A 23,987-nucleotide genomic window follows, 5' to 3' on the forward strand; every position below is an offset into this window, starting at 1 on the left:
AGCCTCCTCCCCGCTGCTCTTCCTCTCCAACTTGACGTGGTCACTCTGGAGCTCCCTGGGGCTCTGTGCTGGGCCCTGTCCTCCAGCCATATTCTGCCTGGGTGACTTCATCCTGCCCCATGGCTTTAAATACCATTCCTGTGCCAATAGCTTCCAAATTGATTTCTCTGGCTATGGCCTCCTTCCTGAGTTCGGGCTCACATGTCTACACGCCTGCCTGATGGGCCCACTTAGATATCTTCCCAGACAGCCCCGACTTCAGCAAGTCCAAACCGAACTTGCAATTCTCTCTGACCTCTTTGCAGCACGAGCTGGGGTATACATACCCAGCCCCCTAACCCTAACCCTAACCCTAACCCAGGGCAGGGGCTCCAGGGTGCGCGTCTTACACTGGCTCTCAGGGCTTTCTCGCCGCATTAAACAACAACTGCTCATGGTGGAAATGTGCTTGATGACATGCCTTTGTTGGATGCCTTCCCTTCCCGTCTCTCCCTCCCTCCCTCGGCTGCTTGCACGCACATCCTTGTTTCAGGCTCTGCCTTCGAGGAAGCTTGAATGAAGACACCCTCCCACTGGAGCCTCCTTCATCTCAGTCAATAGCACCCCGTTTACCCAGTCGCCAGAATCCAGCTCCCTGGGCACCGTCCTTGTCCTTCTCCCTCACGGACCACAATCAAGTCCTGTTGATTCTGCCTCTCCCCACCTCCATGGCCTCTGCCCTTGTCCAGACAACCGCTACCCCCTCCCAGCAGGCGAAGGCACCGTCTGCCTGGGTCTGCAGGCTGCAGCCCAGCCTGGGACAGGCAGTCTTGCGGACAGGGCCAGCGGGGACTCACCAGTGACCAGCAGCTCTGCCCGGCTGGTATTGACGTGGTGGAGGCTGCGACAGGTGCAGATGTAGACGCCGGCATCCGAGGGCTGGACGCTGGGGAAGTGGAGCTCAGAGCCTGGTGGGAGGGGGTGCGAGCCTGTGAGTGCAGCTGTGCCCCTTCTCCCATCCAGCCCCGCTGTGGTGGCTCAAGGGGCTGAGGAGCCTGGGGCCATGGGTACCTTGATGTCGCTGCTGGGTGCTGCTGGGCAAGGGCCGCCCATCCTCACGGGACCAGTAGAAGTAGTGGGGTGGGCTCCCGCTGACCTGGCACCGCAGGGAGTGGGGGCCGCCTTGGGGCACGATGCTCCGGGCAGGATGTACCTGGACCACCAGGGGGGCCTGGTTTGCTGGGGGTGGGGTGGGACAGGAGAGGCCAGTCGGGCAGGAGGCCCCAGCATGCAGCTTTGTCTCACACATCTCTGCTCTCCCAGAGACTGGGGTGCCCCACCCTCAGCGTTGTCCCCAGACCTAGTATCCCCCAAACTGCCAGGCTCCCTGCCTTGCCCATCACCCCCATCCTGGGCCATGGTCCCACTTACTCTGTGGCACGCACCGGCCCCCTCGCACGTTAGGATTACCCACGTAACCTGGGGCACACCTGCAAGGGGGACAAGGACAAGCTCTGTCAGGCCCCAAGGATCCCAGTGCCTCATGGCGTACTTGGGGAGCCAAAAGCTTGGCTGACTGCCCCATGTGGGGTGAGCAGACTCAGAGTTCTTGAAGCACTTTGGGGACCAAAGAGGCCCCAACACAGGGCATGGGTGAGCTGAGAAAGGAGAATGTAGGGGAGTGTTAGCAGGTTCACTAATGAGGGAGGTAAATTATTCTCCAGGGAAACATTCATTCAATGAATGTTTATTAAGCAACTAGTATGTGCCGTGCTAGGTGTTGGAAATACAACAATGAACATGATGAAATCCCTGGTCTTGTGAAACTTACTAGTTGGGAACCCAATGTGGAAATGCAAAATGAGAGTGAGGGGAGCATTATCAGGGCTGTGAGAGCCCAAAGGGGGGCATTCATTCAGCCCTGAGAATCAGGGGGGCTCTCCAGAGGATGGGACTTCTGAGCTGTTGTATTACCTCGGAGCAGGCTGCACTCTTCTTTCAGAGAGCTTATCATGGTTTGCAAACGCATATTTGCAAGATTACTCTTTTCCTGTCTTGTCTCCTATTAGAGGCGGTAGACTCCATAACGGCTGGGATGGAACCTGCTTTGGTCACCGCTTTATCTCCAACACCCCAGCAGGCTGCAGGGCACACAGCAGATGCCGGATAAAGATGTGCCAAGCGAGTGAGTAAAGCCGAGTCTTGAAGGCTGAGCAGGAGTTAGGAAGGGGAGGTTTGGGGGTGAAGAATGTTCCATGCAGAGGGGACAGCACATGCAAGATCTGAACATCAAGAATTTGCAAAGAGAAGTTGGGCGTCAGACGTGGGATGAGAATGGCGCACGGTGAGGATGCCTAAGGAGCTTGGGCTTGTTCCAAGGGCAGCGTGGAGTCTTGGAAGGGTTTTGGGCCGGGAAAGAACATAATCCTAGTAGAGACTTTTCTGAGCGACGCCATTCGGGCTCTCATCTAGGAGTCCGCCATTTGTCCTCCACCCTTCCCTCCTCCTGTCTGTAAACTCACTGCTCACAGTACTGGCCGGCGTAGCCGGGTTCGCAGGCCGTGCAGCGGTACCCGCCGGCTCCCAGGCTCTCACAGGTGCGGGAGAACCTGGGGTAGGGGAGGCAAAAGTCAGGTCCTAGGAAGCCCGCTCCCCATCTTGCTCCTCCCATGCCTGCCCCAAAAGCCGATGCAATGCCCTCCATCGCCCAGTGGGATCTTGTCCTTGGGCCTTGAACAAGGGCACCCACATGTTCTCTGGGTTGGTCAGTGGGCAGGCACAGGGCTGGCAGTCCTCAGGCGTCCCGGCCGTGGCATCTCCGTAGTAGCCAGGTGCACACAGCTCGCAGAACTCCCCGGCAGCGTTGTGCTGGCATTGCTGCAAGGCACAAGGATGTTAGACAGCAGCCATTTGGCAAAATTTACCAAAAGCCTTTCAATTCTGCGATCCCTTGATCTAGAAATTCTAAGTTTGTGAACTTATCTTAAAGAAATAATCATGGAAGGGCACAAAGATTTCATCATGGGGATATTCATCTCAGTGATGTTTATTAAAGCAAAATGCTGTAAACAAACCCAAACATCCATGAGTGGGGAACTAGATAAATTAAAGGTACATTCATCCAAACTGCTATCAAAAAAGATGACATTGATTATATTTCTTATATTTTTCTACCTAAATACCTATAATATCAAAGGAAAGTGAAGGTATACACCTGGATATTTGGGGGCAGAGATTTACCATAAACCACATGTGAGTTACACAGTCTCCTGCGAGGAGATCCATGTTTGTTGTAACAACAGAGCGTGTCCTTGCTCCACGTTTAGCTTGTGGCCCTGTCAACCAGCCGGCCCCTGACGTGTCCCCTCGAGGCTATACAGACACTACTCTGACAAGTCCAGGTATAAAAAAAGACTTAACGATATAGAAAGATGTTCAGGAACTAATAAGGGGAAAAAGCTGATTACCAAACACGACGATTTTATGTTAACTTGGAAAATGGAAAGTATATTAATGTGTGTACATATTTGCCCAGAAAGGGAGCAAGAGAACTCACTCTAAAGTTGACAGTCATTCCCCCAGGCGTAGGATTACAGGGGATTTTTATTCTCTTTTTGGGTTCTCTCTGTAGTCTGACTTCTCTACAGAGAATATGTGTCACTTTGGTGATTAAAAATATTAATAGCAACACCGAAGTTTTCTTTACAAAGAAGGATGTATCTCCATAGCTCTGGACACCCCACCATGCCCAGTGACCTCACCTGCTGACCTAGGTGCTCCAACCCACAGGCCGTGCCCCATGACCTCGCCCCTGGATCTAGGTCTACCTTCCTGGCCCTGTTCCCACACCCAGGCCCAGCTGAGATGACCCCCTGCCCCAGCCTTGCTTGCAGCTCACCGAGCAGGCACCGGTCTCCGGGTGGCACAGGTCTGAGTGGCCATTGCATTCGCACAGCTCACAGTGGCCAAGGTAGAGCCCGCTCCCAGTGCGCGTGTAGCCGGGGGCGCAGTCCTGAGGGCAGAGAGGAAGGTCGGTCTTCGATCCCAACAGGTCCTGTCCCGAGTCAGCAGCCCGGAACCCCTCCCCTCGGGTGTGGGCTGGAGCAATCTGTGCTTCTGTGTGTCTGCCTCTGGTGGGCACTCGGAGGGCGTAAGCTAGGTCTTAACCACTGGAGAGCACAGCCCATGCTGGGGGCAGTACCCCCCAGTGGTTAGGACATGCTGGGCTTTGAAGCCAATCAGACCTGGCTTCAAATGAGTTTCTGCCACATGTGTGCCTTGGGCATGTGTTAAAGGGGATAATTGCACATATCCCAGGGGTGTTGGGAGGAACACACGTGACGACGCAGGTGCCAGGGTCATCGCAGTTCTGATAGTAATCGCAGGCCGTGGTGATGCCAGCTGATCAGCTTGCTGATGCAGCCGTGCCTGCGCAAGGTGGCTGGGCCGGCCACATGCTCACCTGGCAGGACAAGCCGGCATAGCCCGGGGGGCAGCGGCACTCCTCCACCTCGAGGGCCCGGGGTCCGACCGAGGGCCCAGGCTGGGCGACCTCCAGGCTGACCGCGCTGATGCTGGCCGCCAGCGGCACCGAAGAGAACGTGGCCCGGACCAGGAGCTCGTCCAGGTCAGCCAGAGCCATCAGCAGGTGCTCCCGCGTGGCCGGCTGCCCATCGGGCCGGCGCCAGAACTCCTGCGGAGGGGGACAGCAAACATGGGCGAGGCAGGAGTGGGGGGCTCAAAGCCAGGCACCAGATCAGGGTGGAGGGCGGGGTGGGGTCAGACGGTGTGGCCAAGTGCCCCTCACCTCTCGGAAGACGATCTCGTAGCTCTTTCTCTCAGGACCCTGCACCGCTGGCTGGGAGGCCACCAGCATGATGTTGTTGCCCTGGGGAGACACCAGGGGAACTGAGGGGCTCTTGGGGGTGAAAGGGGCGTCCTCCACCAGTCCCAGCCGCCCACCTCTCTGCTTGAGCAAGCTCATGTGCCCAAAGGAGTCAGACACTCCTCCCAGCAGCTGGACCTCTGCTTGGGAAGTGAACACCCAGGCCGTGGGGCCGGGGTGTGGGCCTGACCCCCAGCCGGTGCTGGGTCAGCTGAGTACTGGACTGAAAGGACAGACGCTGAGGGTGCCCCTGGCTTCCATCTTCCCCTTCTGCCCACTGGCGTGGAGTCCGCATACTCACTGTGATCTGGACATCGGGGTCCGAGAGCGGGCTGCCCTGAGGCCCTGCCGTGTAGGAAAGTGTGTACCGCAGCTTCCCGCCGTAGGCCGCCACCTGCAAAGGCAAGCCCAGCGGTCACGAGGTGACATGCCCTCCTCTGGGCTGTGAGTGCTTGACCAAACAGGTGGGCGAGGAGCCTCTCGAGACCTTGATGCACCTGTGCTGTGCTCCCCTCTGCCCCAACCCAAGAGGCCAGGATGCCCGGACTGTGGTTGCCCGGCAAACAGGACACCTCTCAGTCCTCCGCCGTCAGCCGTGGTGGTGACGACCCTGAGCAGGCTTGTTCTGTTCTGTGTGGTTCCCCATTCCCCACTGCCCAACGGTCCCAGCACACGAGCTCTCCCTCCCTTCCATTTACAGGAATTTCCCCTAAAGCAGACAAGGGTAGTGACAGGGACTGTCACGGGGAGGCTGCAGAAGGTTGGCAAGTTCTCGGCCACGGGGTGGAGCAGAGGGTGGCCCCTCGGAGGCCTCGCCTCCTGGGCAGGAGGTTTTGTCTGCCCAGAATCCAATCCCTCCTTGCTGCAACCACAGAACAACTTCCCCCACACGCAGGCCGCGTGGTTTGGGGGGGCCCACCCCCCCGACAGTGGAGACGTGAGCCGGGCCTGGCCAATCTGCGTATCCCACCACTGCCCCCTCAGGATGGACAAGTGACCCAGGCACTTCTGCTCTTTCTACTGGGACAGAGAAACTCAGACGAGAAGCTGGAGAGCGGCGCCAACAGAGACAGAGCCCTAAGGAGCCCGGACCCAGCCACGACTGACACCACACGTCCTCGGCCCTGCGACCGCATGAGCCAATGGGGTCTCTGCTACAGACGGGCCGGCCAGACTTGGGTGTTCTGTTGCTCATGACTGAAGAGTCCCTATGTGTGTCGCAGGGGCTGTCACACCGGCAGCCGAGGCCCCAGCTCTGCCCCGCGGGACTTTCCCTTCCTCTGTCACCAGGGCCGACGTCCAGCTCAATACCGCACTGCGTCAGGCTGTCCCCATCTGTCCCTTTGTGTGCTCGTTCAGCCGGTATTTATCAAACACCTACGGCCTGGGTACCAGGCCCTGGGCTACGTGGGCCTGAGGGATGTTTTCCACAAGCTCAGGGTGTGGAAAGGAATTCAGGACATAACCAGAAAACCATGAAACAACAGGTTTCCTGTTTGCTTTGGATGCCAGCAAGTTCACAGCCGTGGCTGGGACCAACTTTCTAGCAAGTTGCAGGCACGTACAGCACCGTGGTGAAGGGGCAGACTCCACAGCCCGAGAGACCTGGGTTCAAGGTCCAGCTCTACGACCTCGGACAAGGCACTTAACCTCTCTGAGCCCTGCTTTCCTTGTACGGAGACGGGAGTAAAAGTCACGGCTACTGTGAAGGGCGCTGTGAGGATTGGGGAACACGGGACATGTAGAGTGTCGCACTCAGCACAGCACCGAGCGCTCCGACGCCCGCTGACCCCGTGCTGCTTCCAGCCCTGCCCCGGCTCTGGCAGGTCCACCCTCCCCCAGCCCGCGCCCTGACTGTCCTACTTCTGAGTGTTACTTTATCACGCACTGTCTGCATTCTTAAGGGGCACCCCCAACTGCTTTGGAAGCAAGAAGGAGGCAGCATTGACACGCGTACTAATGCCAGAGTGGCTGCCGCTGACGGCAGCGACACTGCTGGTGTGACAGGAGCGACGATCTGACGAACGGGGGCCGGGCGGCCGGGGCCCCTCCCACCCGCACGCTGGTACAGCACCCAGGAAGCCTAGTGAATGCTTTCGGAACGGATGCGCGCAGTACCAAGACCTAGGCCGGCGACCTGGACTCGGGTTAAGGGAGCCCAGAGTAGAGAGAGAGAGAAATGCTCCAGGTGAGACAGCCCCTCGGCCAGGAGCCAGGGGCAGGGGCTGGCGGAAGGGCAGGAGCAGGGCTGAGTTCAGTCTCAGCTGTGCTTTGACCTGAACGTGGGACCCCAGGCAAGGCCCTCGCACCCTCCCCATGGGCCTTGGTCTACCCATTTGTGTCATAAAAGGCTTCGACGAGGGCTCGCTAATATCGTAGGATTCTATGGCACCCCCAACTCCCTATTACCTTGTCCCCCAGGAAGGCCTGGGGCAGCTGCCAATAATAGAGGCTTCCGGGAAGCAGAGAGAAGCCTTCGTAGGACAGAGAGAACTAGGACAGAAGGACAGGCAGTGAGAGCTGAGGGGGTTGGGGGGTGGGGACAACAGTGCAGAGACAGTCCCCATAGGGGTGGACAGCCACCCAGGGGAGGCTTGGCAGCAGGGCAGAGGGACAGAGCACCCCACCCAACAGCGCAGGTCCCGGCCCTGTTCTGTGACAACCTCCTCCCCGCTCTGGACCCGGACACCCAGCTGCTCCCCCTGGGCGTGGTCTGGGTCCATCTCTTGCGGACCCCAATGTTTGTGTGGCACATTGGTAAACATTTTAAAATTGAGCAGCTCTTTTAATGTGTATATCATCGATTTAAAGGAAAATGCGAAGTTGGTAGTCTAGGTAGTGCGAAGAATTGTGAAGTTGGTTCAGAAATGACTGGAGGCTAGAAAGCAAGGTGGGTGGGGGTCCCTTGGTGAGTGACTTGGCACATACCTGAGAGCCTGCTGGGGAAGACAGAGAAGCCGAGGAGGAAGAGGAGGAGGAGGAGGAGGAGGAGGAGGAGGAGAAGGAGGAGGAGGGGGGAGCCGCTCTCAGAGCAGCTGCATGCTGGGTATGGGGGGAGAGCCCCCCGGGAGGGGGTTGGGGGTGGGCAGCAAAGCTGGAAAGGAGCTGCCAGATCTCAGCATCCATCCGCCTCTGGGCCTCGTCCACCTGGGGGACCGGGAGAGGAGGACAGAGGAAGGGAGCGGAGAGGGACAGAATGGATGTTTGTGAGCATTTGCCGGCCCCAGGATGCACCCAGGCTCAGCCAGCTGTCCCTCTGTGCCATCTGTTCTGGCCCTTGTACCCACTGCCCTCTTGCTCCTCCTGAGCCAGGTGGGGGTATCCTGGGCTGGGCTTAGCTGCCTACAGGCTGTGACTGTTGGTGGAAGCCCTGCAGAGGGTGCCCAGCAAGGGGGGCAGATAGCTCTGCCCTGCCAAGGCCAGAGTGCTGGAGGCAGCCCCAGTAGCATCTGTGGCGGGGAGGCTGCTCCCCGGCCTGACTCTCCGTGTGTGCCCTGGCACTAGCCCAAGCCATTCATGCTCTGGAATGTTTCCCAAGGGCAACACCGAGTGGACTGGGCACCAGGCCGGGCCTGGGCTGGCATGGGGGAAAATGGCCCAGGAGGGCCAGGGCCTTGGTTCAAGGCTCCTGCTTGGACTACGCTCTCTGGTCTCCTCCTTGGGGCCCCAGACACAGCCTGTCCCGGCCAGGCCCTCGGTTACCTGTGATGCCCGCTGTGCCCGGGCTCTGCCCTCTGGGGGCCCCAGGATCCTCCCAGCTGTCACGGCTGCCCGCAACTGCTCCTCTGAGAGGGATGTGCGGTTCTGATGGGATGGAGGGCACAGGCCAGCTCAGGCCTCCCGGGGTCCTCTACCCACGGACGTGGTGGCCAGAAAGGCCCACACTGATTGGGAAGAAAGATGCATGCTCCCCCCTCCAGGATGGCACTCGGGGGTTCACTCCAGGCCCTTGGGGGCATGCGCACACAGGGGTTAATGGTGGTTGCTTAGGAGGCAGCGCGAGGGGAACCCGGTGGGCCAGATACAGTCATGTGGATTAGCATCGAGTTAGTGTCCCTACTACCTCGGTCACCATTCTGACCTTAGACGGCTGGCACCAGGACCAGACCACACAGCCCTCCTGGCATCGCAGGGCTTAGGCACAGCAGTGCCCTGACCCTGGGGGCCGCGGGTCACCGCCTGGGTTCATGCAGATCCCAAGGCCACACCGGGCTCAGGGCGCCTGAGAATGCACCATGCTGCGTCACACCAACGTCACACTCACATCCCGCCGGGGCCTACCTGGTGAGCCCGGCGCAGCCGCGCAAAGTATGCCTCCCTCTGCGGGGCATGGGGAGCACCGGGAGAGGAGACAGAGACAGGTCAGAGAGCTGCAGGACAGGGCGGCGGGAGGCCAGGACAGGAGCAGCCCGAGGAGGGAGAAGGGACCAGCCCTGGGAGAGCCCAGGGTATGTGGCTCTGTCCTTTCGGTGCCCCAATCCCTGGCCCTCGAGACGAATCTGCTGGAGCGCTGGCCTCGGTCAGCAGCGACCTCCTATTGTCCAGCAGGGGACTCTCCCCGGGTACCACCAGGTGGCCGAGGCTGCTCGAGGAACACACTTGGGCAGCCTGCCCTGGAGTCTAGCCCTGAGACCCTGCCCCAACACCGTCACCATCACCTTCCCCCCAAGACCGTGCTTGGGAGCCCCAAAGCCACGTTCACCTGTGACGAGTGCAGTATTCTAAGGGCGGCCTCTGACCTGCACTTGAATCCTGGCATTGCCACCTACGAGCTGTGGGACGTTAGGTAAATTACCCAACCTCTCTGGCCTTGGTTTCCTCAGTTATGAAACAGGCAGCAGCAGTACCTGGCTCACACAGGTTTGAGTTGTGACGTGGAAAGTGCTTGAACAATGCCGAGCACGTAATGAGAGCCTGTAAACGTGACCTATGGGAATTCTCACGTCCAGCACCAGGCCCAGAGCCAGCGACGGGAATGAGTGAGCAAACGAATGACACGGAAACCGTGTTTCACGCGTCCTTGTGTTCCGAGGGCCTCGCTCAGGCCCTGTTTGTTGAATAACTGCACAAAAGCTAATAATCATTAACAGTTGAACCCTCACGTGCCAGGCACGAGCTCCCATCCTCCCAGCGCCCTGGAGTTGGGGTTTATGATAAGGTGTCCAACCGGCAAGCCGCAGAGCTGGGATTCAGACCAACATCTATCGGACCCCAAAGGCCACACGCTTCCCCACGATATGGCACAACACGGCGGACGCCTGCCTGCTGGCCGAAACCACGCACAGGTGACCCCGGTGCACAGCACAGCAGGGGCCTGGCTCAGGGCTGGCGCTCGGGGACGGTCTGCAGCCCCCGCGGCACATCACACCTTGTCTCCCTGGTACGGCTCCGGCAGCTGCCAGTAGAAGGACTCGTGGCCGAGGTGGGCGAAGTTGCCAAAAGACAGCTGGGCACCCTCGGGCACAGGTTCCACGGTGAAGCCTCCTGTCAGGCGGCTGTTCCGCTGCGGGTTCACCAGGGCAAAGCCTTGGAAGTCCCCAGGGGCAAAGTGGGTGGAGATCTGCCAGTGGAGGGAGGACAGGGTGTCAGCCTGGCACTGGGGCAGGTAACTTGGTGGGGGACGAGGCACGGGAGGGCGCGAGGGTGGGTAATGGGGGCTTGCTGAGATCAGTGCTCGGGGAGAATTAGAGGGGGCACGGGGAGGGTATTAGGACGGGGTGAAGGCCGCTGGGCTCAGTGCTGAGACGGGCAGTCATGGGGGCGGTGGGGGCCAGGCTTGCCCCATGAGGAGCCAGGGAGTGCCAGGCCCACCCGCCCCAGTGCTGGGGCGACACAGGCTCTCACCAGGTGGCGGGTGTAGGAGGAGCTGGCGCACTGCTGGGTGACACCCATGCAGAAGCAGGGCAGGCAGCCGTCGGGGTTGCTGGCACTCAGGTGGAAGTGGTGGGGCCGGCAGTGGCTGCAGGTGAGGCCTTCCACCTGGGCCTGGGTGGATGGATAGATGCAGGCAGGTAGTTGAGTGGGGGTCCTGCACCCCCAGCAGCCTAGGCCAGCCTTCCCTGCCACTTCCGGCAGTTCTGGGCAGCCCCGGCCCTCCCCCGCCCTGCCCAGGCCCCAGCTCCTGTCAGACGTTGCCTGATTTCCCTCCAGGCCTGGGCGGCAGGCAGGGCGGGCCTCCCAGAGGGCAGGGGTTGGGACTGACCTTGCACTGGCACTGACCAGCGGCATCACACTGGTTGCCAACACTGCCCTGGGGGTCGCAGCCACAGCCTATGGGCTCTGGCGTCTGGCCATCTCCTGCGGTGGAGGAAAGCCACGGCTGGAGCCCCAAATGCACTGCCAAACACCCCCATTCCCAGCACTCTCTGAGCACCCAGCTCACCACTGAGGGGAGCATTTATTTTTGACGTGGGCACTCTACACTCTCACGGCAAGCACTCGGAGGTGGTGGGGGCTGTTCGTAACCCCATTTTACAGATGGAAAAGCTGAGGCTCAGGAAGGTACAGCCAAAGGAGAACAAAGCCCATCCCAGCTTCACTCCTAGGAGAGACTGGGCAGCCAACCCCAACGATGTCCCCAACCCTACTCACTTCGGCACGGCTGGCCCTGGCTGGGGTTTCCATGGTAACCTGGGGCACACCTGCAGAGAGAGAAAGGCTCTGATGAACTTCCGATGAAGGAGCAGAATCCCAGGACTGTGTTGGGGCCCGTGTTGGACTCAAGGGCCTCGTGCGCTGGAGGAAACCGCAGCCTGACTCGCCCGTTTGACAGCCGGGGAGACAGTGGGGGAAGAGCAGGGACGTGCCCTGGACCTCACGGCCAGTGAGTTAGCGCTATCGGGCCTCGAGCCAGGACCTTTGGCAAGCATGAGGGGTTTTGCCGGAAGACTCTGGCCTGGCTGGGGCAGGGGGTCCTGGGGGCTCGAGGGGAACCATGGGCCAGGATGTCTGAGGGTCTCGCATGCCAGACTAGAGGCTGAGGCTCCCAAGCATTACACTGGGCCCCGTGTAAGAGTGGATGGGAGGGCTGGGCCCGGCCCGATGACTCTAGGGGCGGGCCCTCCACCCGCCCCCACATTCCCCGCCATCCACCTTACCTCTCACAATGCCGCCCGCTGTGGCCCGGGGAGCAAGCGTCACAGGTGGGGTGGCCGTCTGTGTCCAGAAAGCAAGTGTGGGCAGCCCTGAGAGTGTGGGGGGCAAATTTCCCATCAGAAAGGCAGCGGCTCTTTCTTCTCCCCTGACCCTTCTTCAGGTCCAGGGAGAAGGGAGGGGTAGGGGGCATGTGAACTAATGTGTCCCAAGTGTCCCCTGTGTGCCAGGCACTGAGCTAAGGACCTCATTCAATTCTCACACTAGGGGCCAAGGTGGGTGGCATACCCCCATTTCACAGATGAGGAAGTCGAGGCCCTAAAAGTGACACATTGAGGCAGGGTAAGGCCAGGACTTAACCACTGCCTCGCAGAAGGGCCCGGGAAGAAAGGAGCGTGGGAGAGGGTGGTGGACGTTTCAGGGAAGGTCAGACACGGGCAGGGACGCACTGGCCAGCAGCGGGGGCTCCATAGCACGGGCACAGTTGGCAGTCCTGCGGTGTCCCCCGCTGGGCGTCCCCGTAGTATCCCGGCTGGCACTGCTCACACCGAGGGCCCTCCGTGTGGTGCTGGCAGCCCTGAAGGGGCAGAGAGTGGGTTGAGACTGGGCCCCTGGAGGCCACAGATCCCTGGGGTGGGAGGAAGGAGGCCACCACTCACCTGGCAGGCGCCTGTTTCAGGCTCGCACACCTCCGAGTGGCCGTGGCAGCTACAGCGTTCACAGGTGCCCAGGTAGAGGCCGCTGGGCATGCGTGTGTAGCCTGTGTCACAGTCCTGGGGGCAGGAAGATGGCAGTGGGAGGGGCTTTCTGGACAGGGACCGACCTGGGCAGGAGTACCGGGTGGCCAAGGCTGGGGTGGGTCTGGGCAGGTGGGGAGAACTAGTGGAGGAGGGCCTGGGAGCACCTTGGAGGGAGCTGGCTGGACGGGGCCCAGGGCTCACCTGGCAGGATGGGCCACGGTAACCGGTTGGACAGGTACACTGCTCCACTTCCAGCGCGGGGTCCTGGCCGGTGTCCTCAGGCACAGCCACGTCCATGCTGATGCCAGAGACCCTGGGCGTGACAAGACCCACTATGAATGAGCACTTACTCTGGGCCAGGTAGGCCTGGAGGCCCATGCTGGGGGGATCTCATTAGTCCCCCTGACAGCCCTGTCCAGAAGCCCCCTGCTGTGAGGGGCATGGCGAATGGCTTACACCTGCAATTTTCTCCAAAGGATTACACTTCTGCACCCAGAGAGGTTATACCACCTGCTCCCCAGGGTGCCTGGGGGCTGGCAGATACAGGGTGCAAAAGCCCATCTGCCTCAAAGTAAGGTGACTTTGCAGCGCTATCTGCTCTCCAGAGGTCCCCGTGGGATGAGGCTGAGGCTCAGCTTGACCCAAGACCACATCCTTGCTTGACCCCTTCCCCGCCCCACGTCCCTCCCTCCCCTACAGGTCCTCCTGTGAATCATGTGTGCCCCAGGCCCCCTCTCAGGCTTCGCTTCTAAGGAACCTGAGAAAGGCCCTGAGAGGGAGGCATTGTTACAATGGCCATTTTACAAAAGGGGAAAATGAGGCACAAAAAGGCCACACAGCCCGTAAGTGGCAGAGCTGGCAATGTGGCTGCAGCGCATTGCACTGCTCAGACTGGAGCCCCCGCCCGACCCCACTCCCACCGCCCTGCCCCGGCCCCAGACACCTGCTCTCAGCGGGGCGCTGGGTGTAGGATGCCCGGATCAGGAGGGTATCGATGCCCGCCAGCGCCATCAGCAGGTGCTCCCGCGTGGCTGGCTGCCCGTCGGGCCGCTGCCAGGCTTGCTGCCAAGGAAAGGACACATGTGCTCAAACATCCTGGGGTGTCGACGCCCCTGAGTGAGAGGGGCAAGGGCCTGCCCCCGCCCTACCCCTGGGATGGACTACTGGGACTGCGCTGCTCACCTCCCGGAAGGGCACCGTGAAGGAGCTGGGCTGGCCGGGGCTGGGCTCCTGGGAGCTGTGATGCTCCAGGACGATGCCGTTGCCCTGCAACACCACCAACGGCTGCCCGCGCAGGGCCGTGGAGCCGGGCTGGGGCTGCTGGGTCACTGTGAAGCGCAGCTCTCCTCCGTAGGAAGTGACCTGGGAGCCGGGGTGGACAGGCGCTCAGCAGAGGCCCGCGGTCGGGCCCGGTCGCTGCTCCAGCCGCCTTCTCCACACACAGCATCTCGTCACTCTCTCAAGGTACCACGACACTCCTGCTCCCAGGCCTTTGCCTGGGCTCTTCCTGCTGCCCGGAGTTCCCTTTCCCTTCCCACCCCCTACCCACCTTGTCCCCCCGGAAGCGTGAAGGGAGGCTCCAGAAGTAGGGTCCAGATAGGAGGCTGTGGAAGGAGGAGAAAACCAGCTCCCCCGGCGTCAGCGAGTGGATGCCCTCGGTGGTGGTGTGGGTGCCTGCGGCATTGGTCAGGCCGAACTGAGCAGGCGGCTCGGAGGCCCCAAGCACCTGGGAGCGGGAGAAAGGGCTGGGATGGGGGCCACGGCCTGGGGCTGGTGCTAGGTTCATCCAGCCCTGGCTCGGCAGTGCTACCACCTGCCTGCCCGCCTTGCCTAGGTACCTGGGCGCGGCTCCAGGAAGAGCTGGTGCACTGGCGACTGACACCCATGCAGAAGCACTTGAGGCAGCCGTCGGGGTTCCGGTCGCTCAGGTGGAAAGAGCCATCGGCACACTCGTTGCACAAGCGCCCCACCACGTTGTTCTGCAGGCACAGAGCTGGGAGCTGCAGGATAGCCCACGGGAGGGGCTGCCTGGAGCTTCTGGCTAAATCTGCCCACAGTCTAGATGGGGACCCAAGGCCCAGGGAACCACTGAAAGAGCACGCGTATGAGGCATCACTACCATCTGAACAATAATTCCCAGTCAATGAGGGCTAATGCAACCATTTTCCCCTTTTCTCTTTGGCTGCCGGGGGGCTCACAAGTAAATTTAGATTTGAAATATAGCAATTTGATGAAAATAATTACTGCTACTAATTATGAAGTGTTTCATGCACTGTGCTAGTTGCTGTTCAACCATCAACTCATCTAACTCTCCTAAGTACTTTGAGAGGAAGGTGATGTGTCCATCCCTCACATGAGGAAACTGAGGCATAGGGACGTGAAATGAGTTGCACAAGGTCACTCAGCTTGCTCATCCACTCTGCGATTTAAGATCAGGAGTGCCTGACTCCAAAATATGTCTAGTTCTTTTTTCCACGGACACTTGATTCTCCCGTTCTTAATGCAAATGATTTCCCTTCTCTGAGCCTTCATTTCCTCATCCACACACTGGGGATGCCAATGCCTGCAGCCTGTGTCCACGTGGGAACTGACAAAGTGTGGTCAAAGCGAAGGCACAATGCAGACACAAAGGCCGCACAAAGAGTGACTGGGACTGGAACTCGGGTCACCTGACTCCCTAACGCATGCTTTTTCCCAGTATCGGGCCAGCTTTCACGGTGTGGGAGACCAGCCAGCTAGGCCCACCAACCCCTGGCTAGGACAGCACCCTCTGGCCAAGGAGCTATGGAGAGAAGATGGAGCCTCCTTCCTCCTTCCTCCCTCTCCCCGGGTGGGGACGCCATACATACCTTGCAGCGGCAGGCCTCCCCAGAGGTCCCCATGCTGCCTCGCTCATCGCAGCGCACAATCTCCTGGTCTGGGGCACAAAGTGGGTGTTGGCCGGGCAGGCGGGAATGGGATAGACAGAGGGACAGAGGAGGGTGCTCCCCCAGTGTCACAGGCTGAGGCAGGGAGGGAGGGGGCCTGGTGGGCAGCCCAGGGAGGTGCTGGGGGAGGGCGGCTGCGATACTCACTGGTGGGCCTGCACTTTCCGCCCGGCTGGATGGGGTTGCCCTCGTATCCGGGGGCACAGCTGGGGGAGTGACAGAGGGGGCTGTCAGGGGCACTTCCGCGGCCCCACCTGGTACAGCCCGCTTCCCGCAGCCCCTGAGGTTCTCCCTCACCTCTCACAGCGGCGACCCGTGTAGCCTGGGTCACATGCGTCACATGTGGCTTGGCCATCTGTATCCAGGAAGCAAGTGTTCGAAAATCTGTGGGTACCGAGGGTGTGGGGCAGGGTTGGGGTCAGGCCGTACACTCCCACCCTAGGCAATGACTCCTGTCCACACCGTCTCCCTGCCCACCTGTTCTTGACCTGCAGCCTCATAGCAGCTGTGGGAAGGCAGATGGGCCCATTATACAGAAAAGAAAGCTGAGATCAAGAAGCATGAGACCACTCGGTGACCAGGATGGCATTGGAATCCAGGTCTCCTGCCTTTCTGCCCAGATAGAGCATTCCCCCAGCCTGGGGCACTGCCCGCACCTCCCGAGGCCAAATCTGCCCCACCCTGGGCTGGGTCTGACCTTCGGGAAGGATCAATGTATGGGCAAGGGCAGGGCCGGCAGGCAGTGGCCGTGGCCTTTGTGGCGTCCCCAAAGAAGCCGGCCTTGCATTTGTTGCACTGTGGTCCCTCCGTGTTGTGCTGGCAATTCTAGGGGGAGAAGGAGGGAGTGTCTCAGGTTCTACTGAGCAGAACTGGGCTGGATGGCCTCTGCCGTGGGCCTTTGAGACTATCTGGCCCAGCCTCGCCTGGCATGCTGGAATCACTCCACAGCTTTGCAGACAGGGGAGCAGCAGCTGCATCTTCTTATAGATGACGGGGAGCTCATCACCTCACATGGCAGCCTGTCCCAGAAATGGTTCCAAATGCCTGCTTTCACATTTTCCTAAACCCACTACCCTCTTGCAATCTGCACCCACTGGCCAGTTCTGCCCTCTGGAGTCCCATTTCTCCCACCTGACACCTTTTCAGGGATTTGGACGTAACAGTTCTGCCCTGCTTAAACCTTCCCCTCTGTCAGCTCCACAGTCCCAGCTGTCTCCACTAATTCTAAGAAATAGGTATGGGCTGGGTGCAGTGGCTCATGCCTGTAATCCTAGCACTTTGGGAAGCTGAGGCAGGAGGATCACCTGAGGCCAGGAGTTTAAGACTAGTCTGGGCAACACAGTGAGATCCTATCTCTACAAAAAATAAAAAAATTTAGCCAGGTGTTATGTCACGTGCCTATAGTCCTACCTACTTAGGAAGCTGAGCCAGGAGGATTGTTTGAACTCAGGAGTTTGGGGTTGCCGTGAACTATGATCATGTCACTGCACTTTAGACCAGGCAACAGAGCAAGACCCTAACTCAAAATAAAATTTAAAAAAGAAGGAAGATACCATATCCAGGCTCCTTCCCCCTAGGGCTGCCTTCCCAAGGGCCATGCTTTCTCACATGGCCCTCTCCAGGATTAGCCTGATGAAGGTGGAAGAGAGTAAGGCCATCACCTCCCTTGTCTGGACATTATATCTCTGTTAATGCATCCAGAGGTCACGACAGCTCGCCTGGTAGTCATTCTGGAGGCTTGTGCTAAGCTTATGGGTACAAAGGAGCCCGTCCCTGCTCCCATGTAGTATCCAAGTGCCAGCTGGCACAACTCACCAGGCAGTGGCCATACACGGGGTCACAGGAGCTGGCGTGGCCATTGCAATTGCAGCCAGAGCAGGTGCCCAGGTAGGGCCCGCCAGGCACCCGGGTGAACTGGGCATCGCAGCTCTCGCAGGACAAGCCGGAATAGCCAATGGGGCACCTGTGAGGACAGGACCAAGAGAGTGGCTGCAGGGACTGTGAGGCCCTGCCGTTTCTCCTCTGTCCTTGCCAGGGCCTCCGTGGTCGCCAGGGCCTCCGTGGTCCCCAGTGCTGCTGGGTCAGGCACCTGCACTCCTCCACGCTGTGGGCACGGCCGTGGCTGGTGGCGTGGGTGACGGTGGTGTCCATGGTGACGTCGCTCAGCCCCACGCTGGCCATCTTGGTGTTGTACACGGTCTGGATGAGCACGGCCTCCAGGCTCTGCAGCACCTGCAGCAGCTCTGCTCGCTGCACCGGCCGGCCGGACTCATGGACCCAGTGCTCCTGGGGGTGGGCGAAGGTGGGGAGGGTCGCACATCAGCGCCCACCCAGCCCACAGCCCCCTTCACCCCCAGGCCTGAAGGCTCAGGTGCCACCCACCTCCGAGAACTGGACCTGGCGCTGGTTCAGAGTGCCGGGTTGGGTGGGCACGTGGCCTCGGGAGAGGAGGCGATATCCGGCGCCCACGAGGACCACGTCCGGCCGCTGTACCAGCTCCAGCATTCCACGCGCCAGCTCGTAGCGCACCTTGTAGCGCAGGGAGCCGCCATAGGAGTCCACCTGGCCAAGACAGGGGGATCAGGGCAGGCAGCCGTGGGCACACTTGATGCCCACTAGGCCAACAGGAGCAGTCATGTCCATGCCTCCATTCTGCTGACCTGCTGCTCCTGGGTGAGACCCAGGCGCTGCCTCTGGGGTGCTCTGTCCATGGCAGGGGAGTATGGAGATGCTGTGCAAAAGGTGCCCAGGGAGGCCAGCACGGGGGCACTGAACCCAGCCCAGGTGTGGGGGACTAGTCAGGGAGGGCTTCCGGGAGGAGAGGGTGCTGCTTTTTTCCCAAGCCAAGAGAGGCAGGGAGAGGTCCTGCCTTGAATGAACGAGCTGCTGCCACAGTGGGAGGCATGACAACTTACCCCCAGAGTGAGGTGGAGCCCTGCTGCCCACCAGCTTCAGGGGCAGCAGAGCCCACCTGGGCCCCGAGCATGGAAGGCGGGCTCAGCCCTTTCTCCACCCAGGGGGGCAGCTCGGCCCCTCACCTTGTTGCCCAGGAACTGCTCAGGCAGAGCCCAGAAAGAGTCGTGGACGAGGAAGCGGCGGGACAGGTCGACCAGCTGGAACTCCTGCAGGGCAGTGTCAATCTGCAGCTGGGTGGAGGACAGGGGTGGCATGCCGGGCTGCGCAGGCATTGTCACGTTCACGCCTGCGGGTGACAACAGGGAGGGCTGAGGGCCGCAGCACGTGCCTGCCTGAGACACCCACCTTGAGAGGTGGCAACCCAGGAAGACAGGAAAGTTCTGGGGGGAAATTTGATTTAGAGAAAACTTTGGTCTCTCTCCCAAAGTTAAGAGAAAGCAAAGTTTTCTTCTTCTCCCCATGTTTTTTGTTTTTGTTTTCCTGCAAAGTTTTGGAGCACCATCTCCCAAAACATGCTCTGGGGAAAGCCGATGCTCTGGAAGGATGGCTGGGAAGCATCTGGAAACCACAGGGCTGAAGAAAGGGGATTCTCTGCAGCAGGACTTCTCAGAGCCTCTCGCTTGCTGAGAGACTCACGGGTGGTCAGGGTTGGAACAGCCCTTGTGGGGGCAGCAGAGAGCTACACAGGGTGGGAGAGCAGGCACCTAGTCCTGGCTCCACCGCGCTCCAGATGTGCAGGCCCCAGGCAAAGCCCTCGGTTTTTCTACCAGTAAAATGGTGTTAGAAGTGGCCCGCCACACAGATTATGTGCATAGTATGAAGATGAACCGAACGAATGGATATAAAATGGTTAGCTCTTCTCGTGGCTGGCAGGTCATCTAGTCCAACCCTCTTCTACAACCCTCTTCTACACACACACACATACACACACACACACACACACACACACACACACGCACACACACACGCATGCGCGCACACACACACAGGAATTCCCTCGACGGCATCTTCCCTGACCTCTGGGGCAGAACCATCCAAGAGAACTTCTGTGACGATGGAAGTGTCCCGTCCCTGTACTCTCTGATGTGGTAGCGACTGCCACATGCAGCGACTGAGCACTGGAAAGGTGGCTAGTGCGGCTGAGGAACGAGTCACTTTATTTACATTTAAAGAGCCACGCAAAGCTAGTGACCGCCATCTTGGACGGCGCGGCTCTAACAGATGGGGAGCCCACTGCCTCCAAAGGCAGTCCCTCCCAGCTCCGGACGGGCCGCCCCTTAGCAAGTTCTTCCTTACGCTGGGTCCAGGTCTGTCTGCCATGGCTTCTCCGCCTGAGCCTGAAGGTGACTCCCCGCAACCCGGAGTCCAGCCCCGAGTCCAGGCTCCACCGCCCTCTTTCCTCCCTTCCTCCTGGGGACGTCTTTAGACCTCCTTCCTCCTGGTCACCACCCGCTCACAGGCCACCTGCTCGCCCTGGACTCCCACCCTCGCTGACCATGCACATTCCAATCAGACGGCCCTGGGTTCCGGCTCTGCCTCTAACAGCCGTGTGACCCCAGGCAGGGAGCCCCACGGCCTCTCAGAGCCTCAGGAATCTCATCTCGAAACTGTAAAAACAGCCCTCTTTTGCAAGAATTATTGGCCATTCGACAATTGTCATATCAAGCCACAGTGCCAACTGCATGCTCACCGAATGGTGGCCATGGCCTTCAGTATTCTAAATACAGTGCGGGACAACTTGGGAAGATAATTAAGTTTTGCACAAGTCCCTTTGGGGCTTCTCAACCAAGGAAGGGGCATAGTAGGCAACATCTCTTGGGAACTTGCTGTGGAAGGAGCTGACGCCGCGACAAGCACGTCATCCTCTGCGATGAGGAAAGGCAGCTGAGCGGGACCAGGGCTGCCTGAAGTCAGAGCTGGGACTTGAACCCAGGGCTGTGTGATGTCTGGGCTCACACTCTCAGCCGCCTGCCATTGTGCCTCAGAGCCAGAAAGAACTGAGTGCAACTCCTGGCCTTTATACTGGGGAAAACAGGCCCAGAGAAGCCAAGAAAATTTCCCAAAGTCACACAGGCAGTGAGAGGTGCAGCCGGAGGTCAGCCGCGGGCTGGGAAGCTACCAAAGCCTGGGCTCTTGTACTCTGGGGACACCTGCACCTCTGTCTTACAATGAAGATGGTGAGGACAATGACATCAGCAAATACTGGATGCTGACCATGGACCGAGTACTATTCTGAGCAGCTTACATACATCAGTCCGTTAAGTCCTTATAAAAACCTAGGAGGTATTTTCTCCCCATTTTACACATGAGAAAACTGAGACAGACACAAGATAGTGACTTGACCACACAGGCAGTGAGTGTCAGGGTCAGGACTTGGGCCAGGAATCTGGTTCTAGAGCCCACCCTCTTTATACCTGAAGCAGGCAGGTATCAAGCATGGATTTGGCTTTTCCTAAAAATGATGATTTTCCTCTGAAATGCTTTCCTTACAGGGCTCAGTGTTTCTTCAGAGACCCCGCGTTCCTCCCTGCAAGCTGGCTGCCTCTGTCCACAGCTGCTCTCTCTGGCCACCGGAGCCCTGTGCCCACCTCCCACCTCCCACCATGCCCGCCCACCCACCAACACACCTTTGAAGTCGTTGGGCCGGTCAAAGCGCAAGTGGATCTGGTCGCGGAAGCGGCGGCTGCTCTGGCACACGGTGGTGACCCCGAAGCAGAAGCAGGGCAGGCAGGAGGCGCTGTGCTCCAGGTAGAAGTGCCCGTCGGGGCAGGGGCCTGCCGGGAGGCATGGGAGGGACTGCAGTTGGCCACCGGCCGGCAGCCCTGGCTCCCCCAGGCCGGGTGTCCACCGCCCTCTGGCTGTACCTCGCTGCGGGATGAGCTCCAGGACACCGTCGGGAATGCCGAACACCATGCCCCGGGCGTTCATGGCCTCGCAGGTGTAGGCACCCTGGTCCGACTCCTTCACATCGCGGATGGTCAGTGTGCCACGGCCACCCTCACTGGTCATTGTCACCCTGGTGGGCCCCAAGATAGTGGTGAGGTCTGGCCTGAGCCACGGGACCAGCCTCCCCCGCGTTCCCACCCAGCACCTGGGCCGGAGGCGCACCTTGGATGGGAGGGGATGTGGCCCCAGTTGAGCCTCCAGTTGATGATGGGGGTGGGGACGCCGATGGCCACGCAGGTGAGGGTCACTGTCTGGCCCCGGGATGCTTGGATCGACTCCTGGGGAGGCGTCACCACCTGGGGGGCCACTGGGGAGACCAGGGCAGGAGTGAGGGGTCTGGGGCATGGAGGAGCAGTGGGGGGTGCTCAGAGGAGCCAGTGGGGAGAAGCGCAGCCGCCAAGGCTGTGGAGAGAAGCTCCCGGAACCCAGCCCAGGGCCAGGGCCCACATCCTGCCCTCTGCTCCCTGCTCACTGCAGCCAAACTCGTCGCTGCGGTCGGGACAGTCGCTCTCCTCGTCACAGTGGAAGCTGGCCGGGATGCACGTGTTGGTGGAGACGCATCGGAACTGCGTGGGCCCACACACTTCCTCGGGGCTCTTGGCAGCTGGGGTACAAAGCCAGGCAGTGTGGGCGCCGGCGCTCTGTCCCCAGGGAGGGTCGCTCCCAACAGCCCCCCTGTCCACCAGCCCCGGTGTCCCGGGAACATTCTCATGCCACCCACATAACCCACAGCTGCCCGCACAGGCCTTGCCACTGCTCCACAACGAGACACCCAGCGCGACAGTCACCAGTCTCTGACAAACAGCTCGACACCTCGCACCACCCTACCCCTCACTCCACCTGCATTGCCCTGAGCAGAGTTATGCCTGGCACATCACTGTCACAACCACAGTGTCACCCAGCCACCCTCAGAGTCAAAGAAGTGCCATCTCACACCCTTGGACAAGACCCTTGTCAAAGGCACAGTCAAAGAGGCTGGAATCTCGACATGGCGGTAACGCCCTGCACAGCTCTCGCTAGCGGAAAGGCCCTATGAGGGGCTGCCAGAGCCCAGCCTCCTGCGGGGCTCCACGCTCTCCGTATCCCACTGACCAGGGTCGTGCCTGACCCTGTGGGTTGGCCCGATGCCTGCAGTTGGCCTGGCAGCAGAGTTGGGCCCCTGCTAGGCATCTAGCATTCGCGACCTAAGTTCCTCCTCCGGGAGATTGAGCTTGAGAGGGACACAGACAGGGACAGAGAAGGCACAGCGGTGTACGAGTGGAAGCCACACAGCCACAGAGCAGGAGCCGAGAGGTGGCCGGGAAGCAGCAGGCTCCTGGCATAGCTCAGGGGCGTTGGTCCCGACACTCGCAAGACCCCCAAGGCCGTTCAGCCTTCACGTTCTCTGGTTCTCTGCTCCGTCAAGGACTCGGCCTCCTTTGACCCTTCCCCAGCAGAGGCCTCTAAGGAGGGCTTTCCAACTACAGCCCTCGGTTGCTTTCTCTCTCCCACGGGCCTGGTGCTGTTGGGCAAGTTTAGAGCCACAGACTGGTGTCCTCAAACTCTGCCAGTCTGTGGCACGGCGCCGCCTCTCTCCGGCTGCGCTGTGGAGCAGGGAAGGGGAAGGCGGGCAAGGAGGGGAAGGCGGGCAGCTCAAGCAGGACTGTCGACACGCACCCGGGCACGCGAGCCAGGATCACGGGAAAAGGTTTGAAGATTAGCCTCGATCTCGAACTAAGAAGCCCCAGCACAGGACACACAGGATGTGACCTGATGTGGTCTCTGACTCTGCAGCCTCCCCACCTGGTTAACTGCCATGGCGTCCACAGTGTCCACGACCTTGACTGGTGGATGGATACCATGGGGTGGGTGGGCAGTGGAGAGATGGCTGGGTGGGTGGATAAACGGAGCAGGAAAGATAGACAACGGATGGACGGAGGGATGGTGGAGTGGGTGGGGAGCCGATGGGCAGAGGTGCTGGACACATGGGTGGATAGACAGATGAAGAGCTGAGCAGACAATGGACGGGTGCACAGTTGGAGGGGCGGGTGGGCGGACGGATGGATGGATGCTGGATGGTTGACTGAGTGGACAGACAGACGGATAAAGAGCCGGGCAGATGGCGGAACAAGTAACTCAGAACCAGCTTTAGATGAAAAGCCTCTGGGCTCACACAGGTGAGGCCTTGACTCACACGTACATCAGGGACCTGTCATCAAGTCATCGAGGGACCCCAGCATACCGAGCCCTCTTAGCCATTCCCCTGAGCCACGCACAATACAAATAACAAAGAGAAGCTTCATGGTAACAAAAGTAAAGAAAAGAAATAAAGAGGCGTGAGGCACAGGCTGGCTAGCCACACTGCTTGCTACACAGGCCAGCTCGGAGCCAAGAGTCCTCACTGCTCTGGTCAGAGAGAGAGAAGCTTTGCAGTGTGTCTCCAAGGCCTTCCCCACTCAGCCAAGGAGAGCAAAGCGACCTGCAGGAGAGGGGGCGGGGCAAGCGCGGGGTGAGGGGAAGGGG

At 59.9% G+C, this 23,987-nt stretch overlaps 1 protein-coding gene across 1 annotated transcript in view; it reads right to left on the bottom strand.

Moving 5' to 3' along the window:
* The window catches only part of HSPG2 (heparan sulfate proteoglycan 2), a 68,096-nt gene that overhangs the window by 29,495 nt on the left and 14,614 nt on the right, over nucleotides 1–23,987 (bottom strand). Inside the window, exons 11-43 of the mRNA XM_012650860.1 lie at nucleotides 21,958–22,089; nucleotides 21,648–21,792; nucleotides 21,404–21,555; nucleotides 21,167–21,313; nucleotides 18,662–18,825; nucleotides 18,006–18,185; nucleotides 17,713–17,909; nucleotides 17,439–17,586; nucleotides 16,321–16,448; nucleotides 15,921–16,007; nucleotides 15,771–15,829; nucleotides 15,546–15,613; nucleotides 14,535–14,696; nucleotides 14,246–14,422; nucleotides 13,879–14,058; nucleotides 13,640–13,758; nucleotides 12,898–13,009; nucleotides 12,616–12,729; nucleotides 12,406–12,533; nucleotides 11,962–12,048; nucleotides 11,456–11,505; nucleotides 11,067–11,161; nucleotides 10,709–10,849; nucleotides 10,233–10,424; nucleotides 5,166–5,258; nucleotides 4,787–4,867; nucleotides 4,442–4,672; nucleotides 3,878–3,991; nucleotides 2,729–2,856; nucleotides 2,502–2,588; nucleotides 1,411–1,469; nucleotides 1,051–1,218; nucleotides 837–947 (exon numbers count right to left, since the gene is read on the bottom strand). Coding sequence (XP_012506314.1) covers nucleotides 837–947; nucleotides 1,051–1,218; nucleotides 1,411–1,469; nucleotides 2,502–2,588; nucleotides 2,729–2,856; nucleotides 3,878–3,991; nucleotides 4,442–4,672; nucleotides 4,787–4,867; nucleotides 5,166–5,258; nucleotides 10,233–10,424; nucleotides 10,709–10,849; nucleotides 11,067–11,161; nucleotides 11,456–11,505; nucleotides 11,962–12,048; nucleotides 12,406–12,533; nucleotides 12,616–12,729; nucleotides 12,898–13,009; nucleotides 13,640–13,758; nucleotides 13,879–14,058; nucleotides 14,246–14,422; nucleotides 14,535–14,696; nucleotides 15,546–15,613; nucleotides 15,771–15,829; nucleotides 15,921–16,007; nucleotides 16,321–16,448; nucleotides 17,439–17,586; nucleotides 17,713–17,909; nucleotides 18,006–18,185; nucleotides 18,662–18,825; nucleotides 21,167–21,313; nucleotides 21,404–21,555; nucleotides 21,648–21,792; nucleotides 21,958–22,089 — 4,236 coding nt within the window. The remainder of the gene's footprint in view (nucleotides 1–836; nucleotides 948–1,050; nucleotides 1,219–1,410; nucleotides 1,470–2,501; nucleotides 2,589–2,728; nucleotides 2,857–3,877; nucleotides 3,992–4,441; nucleotides 4,673–4,786; nucleotides 4,868–5,165; nucleotides 5,259–10,232; nucleotides 10,425–10,708; nucleotides 10,850–11,066; nucleotides 11,162–11,455; nucleotides 11,506–11,961; nucleotides 12,049–12,405; nucleotides 12,534–12,615; nucleotides 12,730–12,897; nucleotides 13,010–13,639; nucleotides 13,759–13,878; nucleotides 14,059–14,245; nucleotides 14,423–14,534; nucleotides 14,697–15,545; nucleotides 15,614–15,770; nucleotides 15,830–15,920; nucleotides 16,008–16,320; nucleotides 16,449–17,438; nucleotides 17,587–17,712; nucleotides 17,910–18,005; nucleotides 18,186–18,661; nucleotides 18,826–21,166; nucleotides 21,314–21,403; nucleotides 21,556–21,647; nucleotides 21,793–21,957; nucleotides 22,090–23,987) is intronic.

Source organism: Propithecus coquereli, unplaced genomic scaffold, assembly GCF_000956105.1.
Source record: "Propithecus coquereli isolate 6110/MARCELLA unplaced genomic scaffold, Pcoq_1.0 Scaffold341, whole genome shotgun sequence".
Taxonomy (NCBI): Eukaryota; Metazoa; Chordata; class Mammalia; order Primates; family Indriidae; genus Propithecus; species Propithecus coquereli.